Source organism: Perognathus longimembris, chromosome 1, assembly GCF_023159225.1.
Source record: "Perognathus longimembris pacificus isolate PPM17 chromosome 1, ASM2315922v1, whole genome shotgun sequence".
Lineage (NCBI taxonomy): Eukaryota > Metazoa > Chordata > Mammalia > Rodentia > Heteromyidae > Perognathus > Perognathus longimembris.
The window spans coordinates 7624119-7644460 of NC_063161.1; the positions used below are offsets into that span (position 1 = coordinate 7624119).

The following is a 20342-nucleotide window of genomic DNA, read 5'->3' on the forward strand; positions in this document are numbered from 1 at the left end:
AAGTCAGCCCTGGCAGGAAAGTCCATGAGACTCTTATCTCCAATTAGTCACCAGAAAACCGGATGTGGAGCTGCGGCTCTAAGTGGTAAAGCGCTAGCCTTGAACTGAAGACTCAGGGACAGTGCCCAGGCCCAGAGTTCAAGCCTCATGACTGACTCAAAAAAAGAATGGAGGGGGATGGAGGCTGAGAATCTTTAGAACCAAGAAGAGGGCTCAGAGGTAGAGAAGAAAGGCTATTAAGTAGAAAACATTAGATAGCCGCGGGTTTGAATCCAAACTCTGCCAAATCCTAGTTATGTAACCTGGGGGGGGCAAATCGGTAAACCTCTCTGATCTTTGATTTTTTTACATCCCAGTTTGAACACCTTAGCTCTTTCCCTTAAGGCCGGTGCTCTACCACTTGAGCCACAGCTCCACCGAAGATTTTTTTGGTGTTCCATTGGAGATAAAGAGTCTCACTCACTTTCCAGCTCTAGGTGGCTGGCTTTGAATGACAATTCCCAGGTTTCAGCTTCTCGAGCAGCTAGGATTGCAGGCAAGAGCCACGGGCACCTGGCTAATCACATCTGTCTTGGTAATTAATTACAGTGTTAGCAAGGTTTAATAAATATTTGCTGTCTGGTGGCAGCAGTAGAGGCCCTGGGAGAAGGCTTGGACGGGGCTGGGGGGGGGGGAGGGGCAAGGCCTGGAAGGTTTCCACCAGATGTAACTGAGGCCAGGGCTGTTGGGGCGAGGCGGGGAGGAGTTTGCCCGGCAGGCTGTGCCGGATCCGGGACTCTCTAGTAACTTCTCCTGGGGAAAGGGGACGGCTAGGCCTGGGGGGGGGGGCCCAGCGCGGAGGGGGTTCATTCCGACCCCCGGGCATCTCCGGGGCGACCCGGATCCCCCGTGGGCTCCCGGTCTCCCCAGACGCCGCCCAGCGGCAGCTTCCCTCGAGGCCCGGAGGAGGCTCCGGGGCAGCAGCCGGCGGGACCGGAGGACAGGGGGCCGACCCGCCGCCGGAGCGCGTGGCGGGGGCCCGCGGGGCCGGGCGCGCGGTGGCGGCGGTGGTGACGGTGGCGGCGGCCGCGGCGGCCGCAGGGCCAGAGGCGGCGGAAGCGCGCGCGGAAGTGGCGCGAGGCGAGCGCGTAGACGAGCGGGTTGAGGCAGGAGTTGGCGTAGGCGAGGCAGTGCGAGGCCAGGCGGCAGGCGTAGGTGGCTGGGCTGAAGGCGAAGCGGCCGTACCAGAAGCAGAGGATGAGCGCGTGGTGCGGGCCCCAGCACAGCGCGTAGAGCGCCGCCACCGCCAGCATGGCCCGCCCCGCGCGCCCCGTGGCCCGGCGCCGCGCCTCGGCGGCGGCCACGGCGCCCGCGGGGCCCACGGCGGCCCACAGGAAGCGAAGCGTGCGCCCGTAGGCCAGGCTCACCACGGCCACGGGCAGCAGGTAGCCGGCGGCGAAGGTGGCCACGTCCAGGGCGCGCCGGCGCGCGTCCTCCCAGGCGGGCACGCAGAGCTCCAGCGCGCCGTAGCGCACCGTGCCGTAGTAGCTGAGATAGGGCGCCGAGAAGAGCGCCGCCAGCAGCCACACCAGGCCCACCGCGGCGCGCGCGTTGCGCGGGGTGCGCAGGGCCCGCGAGCGCAGCGGGTGCCGCACCGCCAGGTACCTGGAAGGCAGACGGGACGGGGAGGAAGGAGAGGGGGGCGGGGTGCAGACCCCCCCCCCCCACCCCCGATCAGCGGGTGCCAGGCCTCCTCCCCGGCCTCCCCGGCTGTCTGCACCTGCGCCCCCATGGCTGCCCCGGTGGAGAAGGCTGCGGCCTTAACATCACCTGCTTAGAGCCCTGCCTGGTGCTCATCAAGATCATTAGCTAGCCGGGCGCCTCTAATCCCAGCTACGGGAGGATTGGGGTTCGAAGCCAGCCCAGGCAGGAAAAGTCCATGACATTATCTCCAATTAACCACCAGAAAAAAAAACACACAAAAAAAACAAACTGAAAGTGGAGCTGTGGATCAAAGAGGTAGAATGCTAGCCTTGAGCAAAAAGACGGAGGGACGGCACCCAGGCTGGGAGTTCAAGACCCACAACTGACCAAAAATAAATAAATACATAAAAATCATTAGCTAGGGAGTGAGGCCAACTTTGACCCTGTTGCAAGGAATGGATGGGGTGGGCACAGTATAGGCCAGTGTGGGTAGTTATAATGTACCCGCTGCATTGTGAGGTTCTTCTGCCTTGTATTTCATACCATCTGAACCCCTACTATGTGCCACACACCCGCTCCCTAGAATCTCAGAACTTCCCTTTCTCCCGCCAGCCTCTTTGGTTCCCCACTCTCTCCTTCCTAAGGGAGAATGTCTGCCCAGATCTTTCTCCCCAGCCCACCCGGAGCCCAGCGCACCTGTCCACTGAGACTGCGGCCAGTGTGAAGCTGCTGGCGTACATGGTGAGGTAGATGAACAGGTGCACAGCCTTACAGACGAAAGCCCCGAAGAGCCAGGCATCCAGCGTGTAGATGGCCGCCTGGAAGGGCACGCAGCACAGGATGAAGCAGAGGTCTGCCACCGCCAGGTTGAGGATGAACAGATCCGTGGTGCTGCCCGGCTCCTGCCAGGCACTGGAGCCCGGCTGCAGCAGCACCGCCAGCACCAGCCCATTTCCCACTGTGCCCAGCAGGAAGATGACGGCAAAGACCACAGGCACTGCCACCGCGCCCACGGTCCCCGGGCTGTCCAAGGAAATGTTCTGGGTGTCAGCCATCTCCCCATCAGATGGGTACCTGGAAAGAGAAGCTGCACCCTCAGGCACCAGGCCCAGGGACCTCGTTCTCCCAGCTTGGTGGTGGTCAGGTGTCTTGGACTGAAGGCTCCTGGGAGATGGGGGAGGGGAGCGCAAAGCCAAAAGTCACTGCTAAGAACCACCTGTGTGAGCGAAAAGCTAACCGCCACACGTCACATTGAACGTGTGTTCAGTGCCTTGGTTTCCTAGGGAACACCCCTAAAACCCAGAGCAGAGAGTCACTGCTAGACACCCCCAACTCAGGAGGCAGGTGGAGACACAGAATCGGGGGAGGGGCGGCGCCAGCCCCGGGAATCTTCCTTCTCCACGGGCCTCCTCGGGATGCCCAGGGGAGCCCCTTGGATGGGGAACTTCCCTCCGCCAACAAGTTGTTGCTTCCGTAAAAAGCCCAAGTGGCACCCCTGAGCCATCACACGAGCCAGTGTCCCGACACCCCCCCAGAGGGGAAACTGAGGCCCAGAGAGGGGATGTGGGTGGCTACCGTCACACTTGGGTGGCAGGTCTGGAGTTGTTTGCCGAGCTGGTATCTTGACTCCTGCGCTCCTCTGACAGCCTAGCAGGTTGGTGTCTCTTGAAAGCCTGCGTGAGCGCTTGCGCACGTGCACCGTGTCCGTTTCTCACCCCTGCCCCCACTCAACAGCCCCCCCCCCCCCCGTGGCTCACTCTCTGTGGTTGTGGTTGTCCTCGGGGGGCCTGGCCCCCTGGGGGGGTGGGCAAATTGGGAGGTATAGGGAAGTCAGGGAAGAGAGAAGAAAAGCAATCTCTCCCCCACCCCAGCACCCAGCATGCAGTAGGGTGCCCAAGCCCGACAGGTAGCGCTCACCTCAGCCCCGGGGCACTGGGCCCCTGCTGGATCCGGATGGAGCCGCCAGGCTGGGGCTGGGCTCAGCCCGGGCCCCTCGGCATGCACATCCCCGCAGTACAGGTCTGCTTCTTACTTCTCCCCTTCCCTTTGCCTCGAGGCCCCTCCCCTCCTCTGCCCTGCCCCCCCCAGCCGTCGGCTGGGTCGGACTTGGCCATTCCTTCCGGAGTAGCCCCTGACCACCTCCTCCTCGGCCTTGATTTCCCCCGGGTGGCATGCTCTTCTGCCAGCTCCTCTCTCGGCCTCTGCTGCTCTCTCCTCTCCCCGCTGCTGCCTCATCCTCTCTTTCTTGATCTCGCTCTCTGAAATTGCTTTTGTAGTTAACCCCTCCATGCCCAGGCACTCCTAAAACCTCTACCCTCCCCTCTCTGGCTCAAAGGCGGGATTTCCTAGACTGAGAAACCAGAACCAGAGTGTCTTTCCTGGCAGGCTCCAGGGAGTTTCTCCATGCTCAGGTTCTTTGAATCCCCAGACCCATTTTCTCCCTTTCACTTGTTGGGGGGGGGGGGGTCATCTGCTGGAAACTAGATGGTTTACAAACCTGCCTGGAGTTACCCATTAGCCTGAAGGCAACAGAGGGGCTAGTGAAGGTTCTGGAACCAAGACATTGACCTACACATTTTATGTTGTAAGAAGTTTATCATGGCTCTCTCTCTCCCTTCTCTCGCGCCATGGATCATCTTGGCCACAGGCCAGCAGTTCGGTAATAAACTTTCTTTCCTGCCTGAATACCGCGTGGCGTTCTCCTTTACCGGCTACCTACTTTAAAAACCTAACATATATGGTGCCGTGACTCAGATGGGGCTTAAGAGTCAGGCGGAATTCCCATCTATTTTTCTTCTTTTTCTGGGAGTATCCCAGCCCTGACGGCCCTTTTTCTGTGAACCGAACTGCTGCGAGTCGCCACGTGGCACTTTTCACTAATACCATTGCTGGCCTCCACATCCACCTCCACCTCCACACTTGTCTACCCTGGTGAGTGAAACTGCTGCTGCTCCGGTTCTCTGCCGCTCTGTCCGCCGCTTCTGCCCAAATTTTGGCAAGTATTTGGTCAATTCTTGACAAGGTACAGCCCCTGCCTCATGAGACTTCTTCCAGACTTCATTCAGGGACTGGCATCTACCACCAAGGGACCCTGCTGCTCGCCTTCTCCAGGAGGGGCCACATTTCTGCCTTTGACCCCTAATGCCGACGCCCCTTGCCAGCAGGAAGCAGCCAGGGAGAGTCTAGGCCCTTTTTCATAACTATTAAAAGGCTGGAATGTTAGGTCCTCTCCCTGAGGGCTCCATGCAGATGCCCCCACCTCATTAAGTCTCCACCCAGTTACCTGGGTAAACAGCAGTCCTGGAGGCAGTTACCTCCCCTTTCCCTGAGGTCACCTCCTAATCCACCTGGCCACACCCCTTGCCCCTGCCCTAGATATAAGGCAGGGCTGGGTGGGGGTCTCTCTCTCTCTCTCTCTCTCTCTCCCCCTTCTCTCCCGCCATGGATCATCTTGGCCACAGGCCAGCAGTTTGGTAATAAACTTTCTTTCCTGCCTGAAAAAAAAAAAAACGAAGTTTATCATGGCCGGAAGTGAAAATCAGGTACCGAGGGAGAGATTTACTGAGGGGGCCGTCAGGAACCGTTACCCTGGCAAGAAGGAGGGCAGCAGGTGCTGGTGAGTGGCCAGCTCATGGCTAGAACTCGAGTCCTGGGAGCTGCCTGGAGTAGGGTGGCCAGCACCAGGGGGGCCAAGGCCCACGGGTCAATGCAACCAGGAGACTGCGGGCACGTTAGGCTAGAGAGGGTGGAGGGCAGTCTGTGGTGGGTGAGGGACAAAGGTCTTTCTGGACGCTGAGGGCAAGGGAAACATCCTGGGGAAGCCCGAGAGAGAAGAGGAAAGTCTAAAGGTGCCAACGGAGCCAGGACCCGCACTCAAGGTTGGGGAAGCTGGGAAAGACTCGTGGGGATCCTGCCAGACCCCTCTGAAGTTGGGTGTAACCCAACGCCAGGTGCAGAGAATCTCTGAAGTTTTTCCTGTGTGTTGATCCTGGGCTTGAGCACTGTCCCTGAGCCTTTGTGCTCACGGCGAGTGCTTCACCGCTTTGAACAACAGCTCCATTCCCCGCTTTTTTGGGTAGTTCATTGGAGACAAAAGTCTCACAGAGGGGCTGGGGATATAGCCTAGTGGCAAGAGTGCCTGCCTCGGATACACGAGGCCCTAGGTTCGATTCCCCAGCACCACATATACAGAAAATGGCCAGAAGCAGCGCTGTGGCTCAAGTGGCAGAGTGCTAGCCTTGAGCGGGAAGAAGCCAGGGACAGTGCTCAGGCCCTGAGTCCAAGGCCCAGGACTGGCCAAAAAAAAAGTCTCACAGACTCTCCTACCCAGGCTAGCTTTGAACCCTGACCCCTTAGATTTCAACCTCTTGACAGGTGGCATGAGCCATCTACGCCCAGCTTAATTTTAGGTTGTTATAATCCCTGAACGGGGAGGCCTGTAGGACTGGGTGTGATAGGAATTTTAGGATCATGGATAGCAATGCAGTTAGACTCCCAAAGGACTCCCCCCGCTTTCCCAACACATATGTACTCCAACCTGTCACCCTGCCCCTGCGGGCAAGGCCCCTCCCCCCCAGGGGCGGGGCTCTTTGCCCACTAAGGCCAGGGCATGGGGGGGGGCGGGGGGAGGACCAGGCCAAGCTAATCACAGTGGGGGTGGGGAGAAGGCAGGGAGTCGCCATGCTTCCGCTGCTACTTTCGGTGGCCGCCACCGTGAACCAAACCCCATGCTGGCTGCAGGGGGCGGGGGACGAGGCCTGGGAGGTGGAAAGGGCACAGCCTTGCCGCGGATTCCCAGCTGCCCTTTGGTCCTTGCTGTTTGTCCTGCCAGCCGGAGGACACGCCACAGGTGAAACACACACGTGTCCAGAGGGGCTGCTGTGCCTGCACAGTGGTGGAAGGCCCAGGCCCGCGGAGCCCAGAGCTGGCCGATGGCACAGAGCACCCCCTACCATCGCCAGGTGCCCGCGGTGCCCGCGGTGCCAGCCGGGAGCTGCAGGAGGCCGCACATCCTGCAGCACTGGCTGTTGGAACTGACCTGCCAGCCTGGACAGACCATGCACATGAAGCCATTGGCCTCAGTCCCACCCCAAGCAAATCGTGGGCCCCTCAAAGCCTCACCCGCCAGGGTGGTGCTGATGCAAACCCGCTCACACCCCCGGGTGCCCAGGAGAGCCGGGGGGGGGGGCGCTTCCTCGTCCTGTGGCGGATGGCAGGGAAGGGGCTGCCAACTCCCAGGGCAGAGCAGCAGTGGACCCTGGAGGCTGGGGTCGAGGCAGCAGCAAATGGGCTCCCCTAGCAGCCCTGTCTGCAAGTCACTCAAACAACCTGGGTGCAAGGCCCCCAGCCCGAAGGGGGCGGGCCAGGCACAGCCTGGGCTCCCTGCGCCCCCTGGCGGCCGATACTCCCACTGCAGGCCTTGAAAGCTCAAGGTGGGCACTCTACCACCTGAGCCGCATCTCCACTTCTGACTTGTTGGAAGTTCACGACAGACAGAAGAGTCGCACAGACTTCCCCGCAGAAGCTGTCTTCACACTGCGACCCTCAGATCTCAGCCTCCTGAGTAGCTAGGACTGCAAGCATGAGCCACTGGAGCTTGGCAAGGGGACATTGTTTTGGATGAGGCCCTGAGAATGAAGCATTCGCCAAGGATGGACTGGGGGTGGGGGTGGGGGGGGCAGGGGAGAGGGAACTTTGCAGAGCAGCGTGGGAAAGGGTCCACAGGTGGAGTCTCAGCTGCCTTCCACTGCAGTACAGAACCCAGTGGAGCCCAATAGTGGCCTTGACCTAGCTCCCAGATGCCACTTCAATTTGGGGGAGCTCAGCCCTGAGGTCTATGGTCCTCCGGCAAGGGCCTGTCCTCAGAGCCCTGGCTCCTGTCCATTCCGCTGGTGATGGGATAGGGACTCGTCAGAGAGAATAAAGCAGACCAAAGTGCCACAGCTGTTTTCACACCGTTGTTTCAAACTGTCATGGCCACAAGCACAAGCCTCTTCTGCCAGGCCCAGCCAGGAAACACTGAGACAAAGGGTCAGAGTCCCCGGTCTGTCGCCGAGGCAGCAGAGACATCTTGGTTCTGCTTGTCCCCACCCGGGACTCAGGGCAGCACCCCATGAAGCCTCCCCACCTCCACGAAGGCCTCCACGCAGTGGTCGATGTCTTCCTCGCTATGCACGGCTGAGATCTGTACCCGGATCCGGGCTTTGCCCCTCGGGACCACAGGGTAGCTGAACGCAATGACAAAGATGCCTGGGAAGATAGACAGCAAGGGTATGCCAGTGTCAGGTGGCTCTGGCGGTGTGACACACCAACACCTACTTTCCTGGGGTCCACAGGGGGCAAGTGGGCTGCCTAGGATCTTACACGGGGGAGGGGGAGGCAGTAGTCCCAGGAGAGAGGACATCTGCATGTCACACGTTTCCCTTTGGGCCCCCCCCCCCCCCCCGGTTCCCTTACCTCTCTTGAGCATGTCATCTGCCACGCAAGAAGCCAGCCGAGCGTCGCCCAGCATCACAGGACAGATGGGGTGATCGGCTCCCGAGATGGTGAAGCCGGCAGCCTGCATCTTACTGCGGAACCTGTGGGCACAGTCGCGCCTTTCACACGGCATTGCCGTCTGTGTCTGAGGGGCGCGAGGCCCAGGAGCAGTGTCCAATCAAGACAGAGACACAGTCCCTCAGGGGCCGAGGGAGGGCACCAGGCAGGTGACCGGCACAACAGAGAGGTGGGACAAGAGGGAGCAGGGATGGAAGGAGGGACGGAGGCAGAGACGCGAGGGAGGGAGGAAGGGAAGGATCGAGTCATCTGGGGACCCTCAGCCCAGCCCAGCCCAGCTGGGAACCACACCGGTGAGTTTTGGCAGCCATAGACTGGACAAGGGTGTTGTTGCCCATGAGCAAATCCAAGGCCTTGGAGGCACAGCCAATAAGAGCAGGTGGCAGACTGTTGGAGAAGATATAGGGCCGCGCACGCTGCCGGAGCAGAGACACCAGGGCCTCAGGGCCTGTGGTGTAGCCCCCTGAGAACAAAGGGAGAGGTGACAGTTGGTCAGGGCCTTCCAGCCCATGCAGCCCACTTCCCTCAGCCCATGTGCCCTCCTGACTGCACCCAGGGCGCCCCCCCGTACCTGATGCTCCACCCAGCGCCTTCCCCAATGTGGAGTTGATAACGGTGACCTGGTCCATCACGCCCAGCAGCTCGTCTGTGCCCCTGCAAAGGAAGCGGCCACTGCTGTCCCTGGCTTCTAGTGCTTCCAGGGTCAGGCTGGACAGTGCTCCATCCCCCAGGAGCTCCACCCAGGCTTCAGGGGGAGGCCAAGAGCTCCCACCGTCCTGTGGGCCCCAGGAAGCCAGTGGCATGGCACTCATCCACGAAGACCAGGGCGCCGTATCGAGAGGCGATGCGGCAGATCTCCCGCAGGGGCGCGATGTCACCATCCATGGAGAAGACTCCATCGGTGGCCACCACGCGCAGCCGGTGCTTCTGCAAGGTACACGCGAGCAGGTGTGGGTGATGGCGTGGTGTGTGTGTGTGTGTGTGTACCAGGGCTTGAGCTCAGGGCCTCGGTGGTGTTATTCCTTAGCTTGTTGCCTCAAGGCTGGTGTTCTACCACTTGCACCCACAGCTCCACACCTCGCTTTTGGCTGGCTAGATGGAGATTAATTGCCTCCTGGACTTTCCTGCCCACACTGGTTTTGAACTGTGGTCCTCCTCAGATCGCAGCCTCTTGAGTAGCTAGGATGATAGGCATGGGCCACCCGCGCCCGGCTTGCCACCCACACCCACGCCTGGCACCCGCTGCTGGAAGGTGCACGCTGCCTTCTCGCAAGCCTGGACGTGAGCAGCTGGAGCGCTAGCCCCGGCTGTTGCAAACTTTCAGGCTATGTGCCAGTGAGGAGGAAGCCTCTCCAAGCCTCACCTTTGACAGGGAAGACTGAGTGGTCAGCTCAGCTTTCTCCCCCACCCACCTGGGCCTCCCGCAGCTTGACTTCCAGGTCAGCCATGTCCAGGTGGCGGTAACGATACTTCTGGGCCTTGCACAGTCGGATACCGTCGATAATGGAGGCGTGGTTCAGCTCATCTGACAGGACTGCATCCTCGGGGGTCAGCAGAGCCTGGAGGGAGGCAGTGATGGTCCTGCCACCCCCATGTCCCCTATGACTTCCCGAGGCAAAATCCCACCGCCAGCCGGGACAGCGAAGCAAGGTGCCCTTCCTTTCCACCTGGCTCACCAGTGCCCCGCACGGGTCCGGATCAGTGGTAGCAGGAAGAAACATCAGGTGAGCCCCAGGTGTTCCCAGCCTTCCTACTGAGCTGGTTACCCCGCAAACTCCCCGGAAGCTGGGCTCCTTTACAAGCCCCAGCCTTCCTTGGCCATCCTCACCCAACCTCCGTACAGAAAGGGCACCAGAGCCTCCAGGTGCGGCGCTGGCCTGTGACCAGACTCTCCCGACTGCCCACCCGCAAGCCCTCCCCAGCACCACACACCTCAAAGAAACCCGCGTTGGCATCAAAACAGCTGGGGAAAAGGATGGCTGCCTCCCGCCGGTGGAAGCGGGCTAGCTTGGCTTCTAGATTCTTGTGGATGGTCTAAAGGAAGTTTGTGAGACAGGCAGGTGTTAACGCCTGGGGCGGTGGGGGTGGGATGGGGCAGGGTGGGCAGATGGACAAGTCTTCCATGACAGAGCCACACGCAGATGACCCCCGCCAGAAAGCCTGCAGCCTCAGCCGCCCACCCCCCAGGCCTCAGGAGTCTGGGAGCTCTCCCAGTGAGGCGTTCTAGACTTGGTCTGTGGAATTACAAATGCCGGTGGGGAAGATGTACCTTCCTAATGTCGGGCTCAGCATTTTTTTTGGGGGGGGGGGGAGGGGGTATTCCATGGCCCAAAAGAGGATCACATGAATAACTCTGCATTCACTTGGGACTCTACTTGTTAGATTTGAAAGCTGTTTAGTCTGAATGCAAGTTTTGTCCAAAAGTGCCTGATAGAAGAGGAGTTCTACCTGTGATGTTCACTGTATCTCATCGTTCAGAGAGAAAAGAGGTGACAATCACAAACAGGAGCGGGTCTCTCTCTCTCTCTCTCTCTGATGCCAGTACTAGGACTTGAACTCAAAGCCTTGCACCCTTGCTTGGCCTTTTCACTCAATGCTTGTGCTCCACCATTTGAGCCCCAGCTCTACTTCTGGCTTTTTGCTGATTAACTGAAGATAAAAGAGTTTCACCATCTTTCCTTCCCTGGGTTGACTTTGACGAACCTGTCTTCAAATAGCAGCCTCTTGGGTAGCAAAGGATTATAGGTGTGAGCCACTAAGACATGGCTTGAAGCAGAAGTGTTCTCGGCAAAGCAGGTCTTTCCGCTCCAGCCTTGCTACAGACCCTGTAGCTCTGGGGCTTACAATGGGTTTAGAGCCCTGGGATTAGGTGATCTGGCTAAAGCAGCCCTGGTGATTGTGGGAAGCAGACAGCTGTGTACCTGGGTCCCACAGATGAAGCGGGAGGAGCTAAGGCCAGCTCCAAAGTCCTTGAGAGCCTGCACACCTGCCTGGATCACCTCAGGGTGGCTGCTCAGGCCCAGGTAATTGTTGGCACAGAAGTTGAGGATTCCTGGAGTGAAAGAGAGATGGGCAAAGCAATTCAGGCAAGCAGGGTCCACAGAAGTAATCACCAGGCCCTGAGGAGATGGGCCAGAAAGGAAGTGAAGATAAATCTGTCCAAGGAGAATCCACTCTAAGACCAAGTCCAGGTTGGAGTCCCCAGCAAACAGTGAATCTAATAACGCGTCAAAGGGAGGATCAGGACAGGATCTTCTTTCTGGGTTGTGGGCATAAGGATGAGAAGTTTAAACTTTGGCCTCAAATCACAGGAACCCACCCCTTCCTCAACAGCCTCTCCCATGCCCGGAGGCTACCAAGCCCTCACCTCAGCCGAACCTTCTCCCAAGTAAAAGAAGACAGAGGACACACAGTTAACTCCCTTGCCCGTACAGAATCATGTCCCCAAGCAGGGTGCCTTGGAGACTTCAAAACCCAATCCTATAGCACAAAGTGAACACAGCTGACCTGGGAGGAAGTTTCCCAGCCTGGCAGGCAAAAACAGGCTGAGGACGTGGGTATCCAAATGTCCCCCCCCCCTTTTTTCTTTTCTTTTCTGTTCTTCCCCCCTCCCATTTATTTATTTTTATGCTGATACTGGGCCCGAACTTTGGGCCTCACACTTTCCCTCAGCTTCGCCCCCCCCCCCTTTTTTTGTGCCAGTCCAAGGGCTGGAATTCACCGCCTAGGTGCTGTCCTTGTTTCTTATGCTCAAAAGCTACAGCTCTGTCCCTTGAGCCACATCCCAACTTCTGGCTTTTTGCTGGTTAATTGAAGAGTGTCTCTCGGATTTTCCTGCCCACTCAGATCTCAGCCTCCTGAGTAGCTAGGATTCCCACGAGCCACCAGTGCCTGGCTCACTCAACTTTTTGGATCTATCATTTGTGCCACAAACTCCAGTTCTAGCTTTTTGTTTCTTAATTGGATCGTCTCCAATTAAGATACAAAGTCTGGCCTGGTCTGCCCCGGTTAGCTTTGTTCCGTGATCTTCAGACCTCAGCCTACTGAGTTTGCCAGGGTTACAGGTACTACGAGCCACCAGCACCCGGCTTGTTTTTAGATATGGAACAGGATCTCACTCCCGTTTCCCAGACTGGGTGTCTTTTTCTCATGTATTCACAGGGCTGGGTCCCTGCACCAAAAAGTGCTCACGGGCAACCCTCCCGCCCTTGAAACGGGTTTAACCGGGTAAGGTTGGGGAGCCACGGCGCGCGGGAGCGGGGGGGGGGGGGGGCGGGGGTCGCCTGCGGGGACGCGGCACTCCCGGGGCAAGCCCTGAAAGCAGCGCCCGACCCCCCAGCGGGGTACCCGGACCGACTCCCCGGGGTGGAAGTTACCTCCGGACACGCCGTCCACGTGGACGTGCGAGCCCTGCGGGGAGGTGATGACCCTCTCATTCTTCCACAACCCAGACTCCTGGATCCCTTTCAGCTCCGCCTCCAAGATCCCGCTCAGCTGCGCCAGCGCCGAGTGCGCGCGGTGTCCGCGGGGGCCCGCGCCGGCCGCCGCGCGCCGCCAGCCCGCAGCCCACATCGCGCGCCGCCTCGGACGACGCGTCCCGGACCAGTGCGCCGAGCGCCGGCGGCTCCGCCCGTCACGTGGGGAAGGCCGGGCCCAGGCAGCCAATCAGCGCCCGAGGGACCACCTTAAAGGGGGAGGGAGGCGTGGCCTGAACGATGGGCGTGGCCTGGCGGTCACAGCCGGGGACCGAAGTGGATGGATTTGGAAGTGGAGACTGGAGGGGAAGCCGTGGGGGGGCTGGGGGGGACTGGGGGGCCGGGGGAGTCGCGCCCCGCCCCTCCCCTCCCACCACTCACCTTGGGCGGGAAACGGGGTGCCCCCTGGATCCCAAAAGACGCCCGTAGACCGTCCCCCAATACCCAGGTCCTTTGGTTTCCGTCAACTCTCCCTCGAAGCTCAGGTGCGAGCTTGCTTCCCCCGCTCCCCCCAACCCCCATGGTCCCACATTCTCCTCTAGTTTGAGAGAGGGGAAAAAAAAAAACCACGACGCTCAGGTCTTCCTTTTCCAATTTTATTTTAAAGTTTTAAAATTACAACGACAGCAAATTTCCACCCCACCCCCACCCCCGGCAGCACAAATAACACTTGTTTAAAAAGGGGAGGGAAGAAGAGTGCGCAAGTGCGCGATCTTCCTATTAAAAATAAGGGAAAGACAACTGTACAGGTTTTTTCTCCCAGCTCCTGGTAAGAGGCGTATGACGATCGCCCTAGCTATGCATATATACATATGGACACACATGCACCAGACCTAAAGCTACTCAGCAAATTCCACTACGGAAGTCCTAGGCTCCCTGCTCCCCTACAAGCAAAGACTCGGAAGCAGAAGAGATCGGGAGGCTTCTAAAGCGGCCGCAGGCCAAGCAAAGCCACCCTAAATACAGGTGGAGCAGACAAGAAAAAAAAGTCCTCCTCTAGGACCAATCCACCCAATGGGTGGAAAATCCCAGCTTCAACAGGGCACACTGAGGCACTTGGTTGACTGACTCCCCACCCTTCCCCCCCCCCCCAAAATTTCCAACTACTACTAATCAAGAGACTTTGCCTACAGAAAGCTCCCCGGCCCCCATGGTGAGTTCCCAGCTGACCGGGAGAAGCTACACCTTCTGCACTAGAGCTATCACTCTAGAATTCCCCTTCTCTCCCTAAGACAATAGCAAGGCCACAGGGCAGAGGAACAAGAAGTGAGGAGGAAACAGGCCTGGACACCCCTGCTGTCCACTACTGCCAGGTGGCCAGTTTTTTCACTCTCCCCTCCTCACCAAAGGCTAAAACTTCCAGACAGCCCAACTTAGAAGAGCTCCTGGCCCCTTCTCTCAAAGCAGCAGAACAAACGGCCTTGCCGGTTCTCCTCCCCACCTGCCTTCACAGCAAACAAGCCACCAGGAAAACACAAACGTCCACTCAAGTCCCTAACCCCAGAAGACTGACAGCAAATGGCCAGGACAAAATAGAAGTATATTCTCATCCTTGAGATGTGTGGCTGCTCTTCTTGCACGACTGGTTACGGAAAAGAAAAAAAAAAAAGAAAAAGAAAAAAGAATCCGTCCACAATTTCTTGAGGCATCAGGAATTCTGTGTCTTATAAAGTCAGACTAGAATGGGCAATGAAGAAAGGGGAAAGTATTTACAGAAAAGAGGCGAGAGAGGAAGGAGTGTCTGCAAGCCAGGGCTTGGGCTGTCACTTCTTCTTGCCCGCCTTCTTGGCGCTGGACTTGGCTTTGGGCTTCACTGGTTTGGCCTTCTTGGGCTTGGATACTTTGACGGGCTTGGCTTTGACCACCTTGGGTTTTTTAGCTTTCTTGGGCGTGGCAGCCGGCTTCTTCTTGGCCTTCTTGACTGGGGTGACTTTGGGCTTCTTGCTGGAGGCTTTGGGGGCGGCCTTCTTGGGTTTGGTTGCCTTCTTCGGCGTGGCCACCTTCTTGACATCTTTCTTGGTCTTCTTGAAGGCCACTGCCCTCTTGGGCTCGTCGCTCTTGGCTAGCCGGAAGGAGCCCGAGGCGCCCACCCCTTTGGTTTGCTTGAGGACGCCGGTGGTGACCAGGCGTTTGATGGACAGCTTGATCTGGGAGTCCGCGTTCTCACCCACCTTGTAGTGGCTCTTGATGTACTTCTGGATGGACTGTCGCGAGGAGCCCGCGCGGTTCTTCTCCGCCTGGATGGCGGCCACGATCATGTCTGAATACTTGGGGTGGTCGGTGGACTTTTTGGAGGTCTTGGCCCGCTTGGGCTTGGAGGCGGGCGCGGACGTGGAGTTCTCCGTCATGGTGGTGGCGGGCCCGGCCGCCCCGGCTGCGGAAGGCGCCCGGCCAAGTTGGTCGTCGCCCCCGGTGCGAGGCTGGCGCAGAGGCGGCGGCTGCTGCGCGCCCCCGGGGATCGGCTCTCGGGGACCCCGACCGGCAGGCGCGGCCCGGGCGCGCTGTCGGGCAGCCGCGCCCCGGCGGGGCCGGGCGGGAGGAGCGGCCGCGCCGGCGGCGGAGCGGGGCCTGGCGGAGGGCGCCGGGCTGGGGCTCCGGCCGGGGCTCGGGCTCGTGCTGGGGCTCCGCCTGCGCCGCCTCCCTTTCCCCAGCTCCGCGTCTGGCGCTCGGGCGGCGCATCCGGGTATTTAGCGGCGGCGGGCGGACCGCGGTGAGGACAGGGCTGCTGGCTGCCTGCTCCCGGCCCGGAATGGCGCCGCGCCGCCGCCATCTGTGTTTCTTCCGCTCGGCAAATCCGACCTTTCTCCCCCGCCCGGGCCTTCGCCGCCTTCGCCAGCCCCCGGGGCGGCTGCCCGGGTCCCTGGGCTTCCCCGCTGGGGGCCCCGCCGGCCCGGCCGACGCCCCCCGCGCCCTCCAAGCGCCCCAAACGGCGCCGAGGGCCGCCGGGGCGCCGGGACATTTCCCCTTTGCGGGGGGCTGGCTCTGCCGCGCCGGGGAGCCCCGGAGCGGGGGACCCCTCCTAGTAAAGCCCTCCCCTGGGGCTACCGGGGACCCCCACTCCCGACCTCCTGCGGTGCCCCCCGACCTGGGGGAGCGGCTGAAAAGCGACCCCAACTAACACACGCGGCCCCGACCTGGGCGACTCCCAGCCGGGCTGGAGCGGGACAGGGGGAGGGGTCGCTTTCCCGGGGTCCGCCGCCCTCTCGGGGGTCCCCCCGCCGCCGGCCCCCCGCACCCCGGCCCCTCTCCGTCCACGGGGGGCCCCCCCCGAGGAAACTTTCCCTGGAAGAGTTGCCCGGGCACTTTCAAACTTCGTCCCTTCCCCCTCCGGGGCCGCCTCTCCCCCAGCGCGGCCCCCCTGGCCTCGGCTTGCAGGCCCCCCACCCGGAGGAGGCACCCCAACTCCAGCCGGGGGTCCCGGGGATGGGGGGAGGGGCCTCCCGGGTGGTCGGCTCGCTCCCAGGGCCCCCCACTTCTCCCCTCTGTCCTCACTGGCTGGCGGTTCATTTACATGCTTCCCTCAGCCTGGGTGCTTGGGGGTGTGGGGGGGCGAGGCCATTCCAGTTCTGGGGGTGCAGCCCCCTTGGAGGAAGGCTGTGTGCAGGGGCAGGGCGGAGGTGGGGGGGGGGCAAATCTCCACCATGGAAGAGTTGCCCCATCCTGGGGCCCCTAGGATGAAGAGAGGCCCTGAATACTTTCAACTCAAAATCAGGGTGCTTGGGGTGGGGGGGGGGGAGGAGACTGAAGATGGGGTCCCATCCCTTGGATCCTGACCAATCCTCAGGATGTGTGCCATGGTCGGGGAAGGAGCCTTGGCTAGGACCACGGCCATTTTGGTGGGAAGTGTGATGTCTTTGTTAACATGCCTGTGTCTTCCCCCGGCTGCCTTGGCCATCTAGACAGCTGGACAAGGGGTGCCCTGGTCTCAGGGGTGGGGGTGGGGTGGGGTTCAGGGGCGTTGAGGAGCTGCAGGGGCTCTAAGGCCAATAGCAGGGACTCCAGAGACCCCGAGACCCCTGGTCTGTGAGCCCTTCGTTGTATACCAGGTCCCATGGCAGCTGCCCTGGGGTTAGGATAAGTTTGGGATGCTTGCTGGCAGGGCCCCCCAAACCCACCTGTATCCACTTATCAAGCAGGTCCCACACTCTTTAATTAGACAATACCTTCCCTGGGGGTTGCCCCCCCCCCCAGCCAATGAACAAATCTCTAGTAAGGGAGCTGTTTGCAATCCCTGTATTCTGCAGAGATAGGGGGTGGGGAAGGCTTGGGTTGGTGCAGTGGGGCCCAGTAATTGTAGTTGGGGGGTGATGTCCCAGGGCCTCTACTAGACCCCGGGGGTCTCAGAGGCCAGAGCAAAACAGTGATGGATTCGCCCAAAACATGGAGGGCCGGGGGAAGACCAAGTGTCAGATGCCTTCTTCTCTGTAGCTCAGGCAAGGAAGGCCGGTAGTGAAGGGCCAGGTTAGTTCAAAAGGTCAGGGTTCTGCACTCACAAGTCCATTGTCTGGAAGTTTCCTGTCTGAAAACACAGCACTCTGGGGGCAGGTTTGTTTGGGTTATGTTCAAGGACCATTTGCCAGCATCTCACTAAGACCTGGAAGAGGGGGGAAATGCCCCAAGAGCGGAGACCTTCCCCCAGAGGAGTGTCACCCCACCCCCAGGGACCTTCCCCAGAGAAATGCCCCCCACCCACCCACCTTTCAGGCCCCTCAGAACCAGGCTGAAGGGATCCCACGACAATGATGTGGACATTGTTATTGTAAAGCGCTTGCCCCTCCCACCAGGGAGCGGGAGAAGTCGATCGATCGCCACCCATCACCCCCTCTTTGCAGGGCTTGAAGGAGGGAAGGGGGCCCCTTCGACCCCTTCCCAGACCTGCGATTCTCTCCCATAACTAGAGCTAGAATTGGGGGAGGGGGGTTCCAGCCAGCGGACTTCCCCCCCCCACCCTTCTCCTCCAGGTGGGAGGATTCACCATCATCACCCCGGTTTGAGGGAGCTGGAAGGAAGGGAGGGGGGGCCCCAAGAGTGGGGCCCAGAGGTTGAGGGGGACACGATGAGGAAAGGCTGCCTCCAGACCTGCCTGGTCTGGACCTGGGACCCCATTGGCCAGGCCCACTGGGCCACCTCGCAGAACCCCCGCTGCGGAGGGCGCAGGCTGCGCAGCCCCTCCCCTCCTCCCACGGGTGCCAGGCTCTTTAAACACGGTGGGGGGGGCGTGGCGCCGCGCAGGGGCTCCTGGGAAATGTAGTTCCCGCCTGGAGCCCCAGGCCAGCTCTCTGCCCAGACCCTCGGGAGCTATCTACCTGCCAGCCACCTCCTTAGGCTGGGGAGGGGGCCTCAGCTTCCCTGCCTGCCAAACAGGGGCTCTGCCTGCTCCCCCACCCCACCCCACCCCGGGGCTTAGTGTGAGGGGCAAGAACATGACAGGGTCTGTAGTCTTACCAAGTGGGGGAAGAGGAGACTCCTTCCTTTAGGGAGCTTGTTGACTGGCAGGAGCCCCTAGGCCCTTGAAGCCCCTAATTCCTCAGCAAGGCCTCTTCCCTTGAAGGCCTCGACCAGGTGCCAGATCTTCGTATTCACTTACTAGACAGAGAGCCGTGGAACAGTGCTCAGGCCCTGAGTCCAAGCCCCAACACACACACACACACACACACACACACACACACAGAATATAGGGATGAGGACTGAGTGGAATGGAGCTGGCGTAGGGTTCCAGAAACCTCAGTAAGAAGCTGACATTCAGGCACATAGTTCAGGGTGAAGAGGGAAGGAGACATTTTTATTTTGATTTGATGGCTGGTGGGTGGATGCTGCTACTCCAGGCCTCGCATTCTGGCTTGGCTTCTCGTTCAAGGCTGGTGTTCTACCACAGGAGACACAGCTCCACTCCTGGCTTTTTGTTGGTTAATCAGAAATGAGTCTCTCAGGATTTTTCTGCCCTGACTGGCTCCAGATCATGACTCTCAGATCTCACCCTCTTTGAGTAGCCAGGATGATAGACACGAGTCGCCAGGCCTGGCCATTTTTATTTTTAGAATCTGTCACACACCAAGTGCAAAGGCCCTGTGGCAGGAGTGTACAGTGCGGTTGAATCAAGAAGGACAAGTGGGCCAGGCGCTGGTGGCTCGCGCCTGTAATCGTAGCTACTCAGGAGGCAGAGATCTGAAGGTTGAGGTTCAAAGCCAGCCTAAGCAGGAAAGTCCGTGAGACGCTTCTCTCCAATTACCCATCAGAAAACCAGAAGTGGCACTGTGGCTCAAAGTGGTAGAGCACTTAGCCTTGAGCTGAAGAGCTCAGGGACAGCGCCCAGGCCCAGAGTTCAAGCCCCATGACCGGAAAAGGAAAAAGAGGGACAAATGGAAGAGATGAGTTTTAAAAGGCACAAGCAGTTGGGCAACAGTGGCTCAGGCTGACCCTGGGCATATCAGATGATCCAGGATAATCTCCCAAGTCTGGGCATCTTATTATCTGTCTTCATTCCCTCTTGCTGTGTAAGGTTTGCATCTTTTCCAGAGTGTAGGCTTGGGTGTCTTTGGGCATAGTTCCTCCATACCCCCCACCCCCCCTGCCGGCGGCACGGAGATGCCAGCAGATCTTTCCACACCTGTACCCAGCACCGAGCAGGGAGCGGCTCCGGTCCCTGGATACTAATTGCCATGTTCAAAACACCAGAGTTGGGTCAGTCAGGGGGGGGGGGGTGGATGTCAGAGTCAGTATGGAGTTCTATGTGTGGGGGGGCAGTGGTAAAAACTGACTGGACGACGTTAGACTCCTGATGTCCCCAAATGTTGGCTGCTTTTCAGTTGATTTTATGTTCCTTATTTATGGTTATTATAAAGGTGATGTACAGAGGGGTTACAGTTGCATAAGTCAGGTAAAAGAGTCCTTTTTTTTTTTATCAGTGTGGGTCTTGAACTCAGGGCCTGGGTGCTGTTCCTAAACTCTTTTGCTCAAGGCTGGTGCTCTACCGCTTTGAGCCACAGCTCCACTTCCAGGTTTCTAGTGGTTAACTGGAGTTAAGAGTCTTGTGAGCTTTCTTTCTGGGGCTGGCTTTGAACTGTGATCCTCAGCTCTTGGCCTCCTGACTGTCTAGGATTGTACAGGCGTGGGCCACCAGCACCTGGCTTTTTGGACAATGCCATCTCTCCCAGTTTGCTTTTCAACGGAAAGGAGCAGAGCAACACCGAGGCTGGGTGGGCAGCAGGTCTCCAGGTGCTGGTGGCTCATGCCTTCAATCTTAGCAATCTTAGCTACTCAGGAGACCTAAGAGCTGAGGATAGGGGTTCAAAGCCAGCCTGGGTAGGAAAAGTCTGTGAGACTCTTATGTCCGATTAACCACAAAAAAATAGAAGGGGAACTGTGGCTCTCGTGGTAGAGCACCAGTGATGAACAAGAAAGCTCAGGGAGGGGGCTGGGGATATGGCCTAGTGGCAAGAGTGCTTGCCTTGTATACATGAGGCCCTGGGTTCGATTCCCCAGCACCACATATACAGAAAACGGCCAGAAGTGGCGCTGTGGCTCAAGTGGCAGAGTGCTAGCCTTGAGCAAAAGGAAGCCAGAGACAGTGCTCAGGCCCTGAGTCCAAACCCCAGGACTGGCAAAAAAAAATGCTCAGGGAGAACACTC

General features: G+C 59.3%; 4 protein-coding genes across 5 annotated transcripts in view; 1 reads left to right on the forward strand and 3 right to left on the reverse strand.

Annotated features, from left to right (window-relative positions):
* Ankrd54 (ankyrin repeat domain 54) overlaps nt 1-10731 on the forward strand; it is a 26008-nt gene extending 15277 nt beyond the window's left edge. Inside the window, exon 9 of one of the 2 annotated variants that reach the window (XR_007212320.1) lies at nt 10721-10731. The gene's annotated coding sequence lies outside the window, so the exon portion shown is untranslated. Of the gene's footprint in view, nt 1-8713; nt 8727-10720 lie in introns of those variants that run through there. The other variant, XR_007212321.1, reaches the window with a different exon arrangement.
* Nucleotides 846-2738, reverse strand: Galr3 (galanin receptor 3). Its single transcript, XM_048340355.1, has 2 exons — nt 2380-2738; nt 846-1644 (listed from the first exon to the last, which is right to left on the reverse strand). The coding sequence occupies exons 1-2, from the start codon at nt 2736-2738 to the stop codon at nt 846-848; spliced, it is 1158 nt and encodes a 385-aa protein (XP_048196312.1).
* Nucleotides 7738-12844, reverse strand: Gcat (glycine C-acetyltransferase). Its single transcript, XM_048355667.1, has 9 exons — nt 12615-12844; nt 11160-11290; nt 10171-10272; nt 9651-9797; nt 9011-9165; nt 8810-8892; nt 8530-8701; nt 8140-8261; nt 7738-7932 (listed from the first exon to the last, which is right to left on the reverse strand). Exons 1-9 carry the CDS (start codon nt 12808-12810, stop codon nt 7781-7783), a joined length of 1260 nt encoding a protein of 419 aa, XP_048211624.1. The 5' UTR covers nt 12811-12844; the 3' UTR covers nt 7738-7780.
* A 520-nt stretch (nt 12845-13364) lies between these two features.
* Nucleotides 13365-15208, reverse strand: LOC125358518 (histone H1.0). Its single transcript, XM_048355704.1, has one exon. It carries the CDS (start codon nt 15059-15061, stop codon nt 14477-14479), a length of 585 nt encoding a protein of 194 aa, XP_048211661.1. The 5' UTR covers nt 15062-15208; the 3' UTR covers nt 13365-14476.
* Between the last annotated feature and the right edge of the window lie 5134 nt (nt 15209-20342).

Excerpts from the sequence above, each read along its gene's own strand:
- Galr3 (XM_048340355.1), bottom strand. The coding sequence starts at position 2,738 with ATGGCTGACACCCAGAACATTTCCTTGGACAGCCCGGGGACCGTGGGC. Across the intron at positions 1,645-2,379 it reads GCCGCAGTCTCAGTGGACAG|GTACCTGGCGGTGCGGCACC; the intron begins GTGCGCTGGGCT and ends TCTGCCTTCCAG.
- Gcat (XM_048355667.1), bottom strand. The coding sequence starts at position 12,810 with ATGTGGGCTGCGGGCTGGCGGCGCGCGGCGGCCGGCGCGGGCCCCCGC. Across the intron at positions 10,273-11,159 it reads GCTTCATCTGTGGGACCCAG|ACCATCCACAAGAATCTAGA; the intron begins GTACACAGCTGT and ends AACTTCCTTTAG. Across the intron at positions 9,798-10,170 it reads CCAACGCGGGTTTCTTTGAG|GCTCTGCTGACCCCCGAGGA; the intron begins GTGTGTGGTGCT and ends GCCTCCCTCCAG.
- LOC125358518 (XM_048355704.1), bottom strand. The coding sequence starts at position 15,061 with ATGACGGAGAACTCCACGTCCGCGCCCGCCTCCAAGCCCAAGCGGGCC.